At 54.8% G+C, this 3,953-nt stretch overlaps 1 protein-coding gene across 1 annotated transcript; it reads right to left on the bottom strand.

Moving 5' to 3' along the window:
• Window positions 1-99: 99 nt before the first annotated feature.
• LOC104269876 (LIM/homeobox protein Lhx4-like) lies at window positions 100-3,697 on the bottom strand (the record flags this gene model as incomplete). Its single annotated transcript, XM_009864714.1, is given in 4 exon segments — window positions 100-170; window positions 173-247; window positions 405-607; window positions 3,526-3,697. Coding segments are annotated over 4 exon segments (521 nt in total), but the record flags the coding sequence as incomplete, so codon positions are not given.
• Window positions 3,698-3,953: the final 256 nt, after the last annotated feature.

Raw genomic sequence — 3,953 nt, 5'->3', positions numbered from 1 at the left:
CCCTGAAACCCAGCACCCCTGCAGCCCAGCCCCGCAGTGGGATCCTGGTGTCCCTCTTCACCAGGGGCAGGGTGGAGAGGGGCATCCCCGTGGCCTCACCTGCACCACCCTCATGTCGAGCCCCGTCTCGGAGGAGAGCTGCTCCCGCACCTGCCGGGCACGTTTGGGGTGTAGGCGTTCTTCAGCGTCTCCAGCTGCTTGGCTGTGATGGTGGTCCGGGGCCGCTTAGCGCCCGCCTCAGAGTCATCTGCAAGTACCAGCCCCAACAACATCAGCGTGAGCAACCCCGAACCAAGCTGCCAAGAAAACGAGCTGCCCAGAGACCCCTTCCAGCAGGGATGATGCTGGTGATGTGTCCCATAGCCACCCCTAGGTGCGATGTCCCACCCTTTTGGGGTGCCTACCGTTCTGCTTGGCGGTCTCGTAGTCCTCCTTGCAGACCAGCCGCCCGTCCTCCATCAGGTAGAACTCGTCGCCGGTGGCCAGCTGCCGGCTGCAGATGATGCAGGCGAAGCAATGGAGGTGGTAGACGAAGTCCTGAGCTTTGCGGACCACCTGGGTGGGGGGGATGCCCTGCTGACAAGCCGTGCATTTGGTCCCGAAACGCCTGCAAGGAGAAGCAGGCAATCCCTGAGCCCCCATGGCGAGGTGGGCTTTGCCAGAAATGGGACGGGGACCAGGAAACAGGGCAGAGTTTAAATCAGCAATCAACCTAATTATGCATGACACTTCACATGGCAGGGGTTTATCTTCTTCAGTGTGAAAGACCAGCCTAATGGAGCTGAGGAAGGTTTGCTTCTAATGGTTCTTTTAACTAATGCTTATAGGCTGCCTGATTTTTTTTTTTTACCCTGCAAGGACAGTACATATTTCATCCACATTAATACCAAATAAATTAATTACACCATCCCGCTAGCATGATGAATCCCAGATTAATGCAGAATGATGGGGCTCTTACAGCGTAAGGACAGCCCGACGGGGGCACTGGGTGCACTGGCCTGGGGGTAGGATGCAAGGAGAGCGCAAGAATGGTGCAAGGAACGTGCAAGAAGAGTGGAAGGTGAATGCACCCATAAGCTGGGTGAACCCATGTGGGTGCAGCCTCGTCTGTGGAAGGGTGCGGTCGCCCCATACAGACATGAAGGCTAACACCCAGATCACAGCTGGATAACGTCCGGAATAAAGTGAATCAACAGCGGCAGCGCGACACGTGCCACGAGGCGGTGGCAAGCGCAGGAGGAAGTCAGAAATAAAAGGATGTTCCACTGGTGTTTTCAGCATCGGCAGTGTGGGCAGATTCCTACCTCCCACCAACACCACAAGAGCTCAGCTGCACCCTTAAACATCCCATCAGTGGGGTGCCAGTCATCCTGGTGTCGCAGCAGCAGCCCAGGCCACAAACTATCAGAATAAATCCACCCCCTTATGCCTCAAATTGATCCATCTGCTTCAAAGAAGGCAGCCCGGGACTGCTCCTCCCTGCTTTGGTCCCCAGTTCCAAGGCTGCAGGGATGGGTAGTGGGTGCTCAGGTATGCCCACCCACGGCACCTCTCACTGCTTCCCCTTCCCTGAGGGCTGAACATCCCCCAAACCCACAAAATCCTCTTGCCCTCCAGAAAGTTGGGGGATGACCACTAAAACTGGGTACCCCAGACTGTCCTTGAGTCACCAGGTGTCACCCAGGCATGGGATGAGAGGCACAATTTTGGCAGCTTCTCAAAGGAACGCTGGAAGCAGAAGGTGAGGAGGTAAAACTCGTCTCATTTTCTGGGCTTGGATCCTAAAGGGAGAGTCCCTGGACACCTGCTGGGGAGACCTCAGCTCCCCGGGAGTCAGCTGGGAGGGAGGGAATAAAGGGAGGAGACGGGAAAGGGGGAGGGATGAAGGGAGGGGAGGGAAGAAAGGACAGAGGGCATGGAGAGAGGGATGAAGGGATGGAAGGAATGGAGGGAGGGGTAGGACAGGCAGAGAGATGATGCTTTTCTGTGCCCAAGGCTGAGCTGGTGCACACCCTGCAGCCCCCATCCTCCCTCCCCCACCCCCTAGAACCCTATTAAAGCCATTTTAGCACCCCCCAAAACATCCTGGGGTGTCTCCGCACCACCCAGGGATGGCTGGACCGAGGGTGGAACTGACCACCCACAGCTGGGGTTCAACAGCCACGGTTCTGGGGAAGGAAAAAAAGATGAAAAAAATAAAAAAAAATCTATTCTTTTCAGAAGTGGCTCCTGCATTACAAACCTGCCTCTGAAAATAGCCTTTAAATCCTTACGTCCTCCGTGGGTTACCTACCCCGAAATCAATGAGCAGTTGAAAGAAAGGTGAGGCAAGAGCCCGAGATGCTATTGATTGGCACCAAATAATCCAGGCAGGACCTCATCTAAGAAAGTCGCTGATCTTTCAACTCTAATTAACATTGATTACCCGCACCTTTTGGGCAACTATTTAAACGACTTGGAGATTAATAGGCTGGAAAATATCAGAAGTGAAGTGTTATTACCCAGGCTGTAGAGGCTGCTTTGACCGTCGCACGTTCCCCAGCTGGGAAGGAGAAATTCAAGCCCTGATGGCTGAAGTCAGGAGACACACATGGGAGGCCTGAGAGCCCGAGGATGGGCAGGCAGGGAAAGTCCTGCCCAGGATTAGCACGGGATGGAATCGCCATCGGTTGGTTTAGCCGGCCAGCTGACAGCGGGGAGCGATGAGAAGAGCCGGTGTGGACAGGGATGAGCAGAAGATGATGGTATAGGGAGGTGGCCCCAGTCCCCAACCTGTGGCAGCTGTTTTTTGGATGGGCTCCACCACCTGCCCCCTGCCAGCAAAAGGCAGCACTTGGCCAGGATCTGGCTCTCCTCCTCGCAGGAGGTGTAGAGTAGCATCCTTCCGCCTCACAGCAATTCACCGTCCTGTTGCAACACCCTCTGCCATTCCTTGGGAAAACTCCCTGATTTCCCCAGCAGCCAGGACTAGAGAATCTCCGCTGAAAAGTGCATTTTTAAGGGGAAATGGGTTGTCCTGCCCTGTGAGAGCGGGGAAATGCAGAAGCTGGAGCATCACACAGCTTGGAGGCACCTGCCATCATAGATTTTTACACTATTGGGAGAAAAAAAAAAAAGGAGGAGGGAAGGGGAAAAAAAAAAAGAAAAAAGGTAAAAAGATGGAGATGAATGTCACTGGCAGACCCTGTCAAGGGGCTCACTGCCGCTGCCATGCGCGGGTTTCTCCTGCCCTCTAGCTCCAAGCAGAGCTGGGAATCAGCACAGAGGAGAGATGGGAGCATCAGGGAGATTTGGGGCTTCCAGAAGGTTAAATCCCCACCAAGCAGCATCCAGATACAAAGTGCCAACATTTCCATTATTTTCCACAGAAAAAAACCCCAAAACACCAAAAAACCGACACAAAACACACCACTAGGTGAAAATTTTGCAGAAACGACGCTGAGAAAAACGAGTTGTGCATTTGCCTGCTTCGTGGATGGGGGAGAAGTGGCTTTCAGGGGGCTGTGGCCCTAGGGGGGTACTCACTTGAAGAAGTCCTCCTTGCAGTAGACGCTGCCAGCCCGGGAGAAGCAGCGGTCGGCCAGCTGCATCTGGCAGTCGGCGCACTTGAGGCAGGAGCTGTGCCAGTGCCGGTCCAGGACCTTGAGGATGAACTTGTCCAGGATATGCTGGTTGCAGCCGGCGCACTGGGGGATCTCTGGGCAAGGGGGTGGAGGTGGTGGTGGAGGGAGAGATGGAGAAAAGAGCAGCGTCAGCCACCGCAGCGCGCTCGGCTAGCAAAGCTCCACGTTGAGGTGCCATCCCTCCCCTCGCCAGCCTGCCGGCACATCTTCCTTTGCCAACCATCACCAAACCCTCCAGGGTAGCAAAGCCCTTGGCTCTGCATGCATATGAGGATTTTTCCTTTGTGTGTTTTTTCTTTTTTGCATCCGATTTTTGAGGCTGTGCCACCA

Source organism: Apaloderma vittatum, unplaced genomic scaffold (assembly GCF_000703405.1).
Source record: "Apaloderma vittatum isolate BGI_N311 unplaced genomic scaffold, ASM70340v1 scaffold36362, whole genome shotgun sequence".
Classification (NCBI taxonomy): domain Eukaryota; kingdom Metazoa; phylum Chordata; class Aves; order Trogoniformes; family Trogonidae; genus Apaloderma; species Apaloderma vittatum.
Note: the sequence above shows the minus strand (reverse complement) of the source record. Positions and strands in the feature narration are given on the sequence as shown.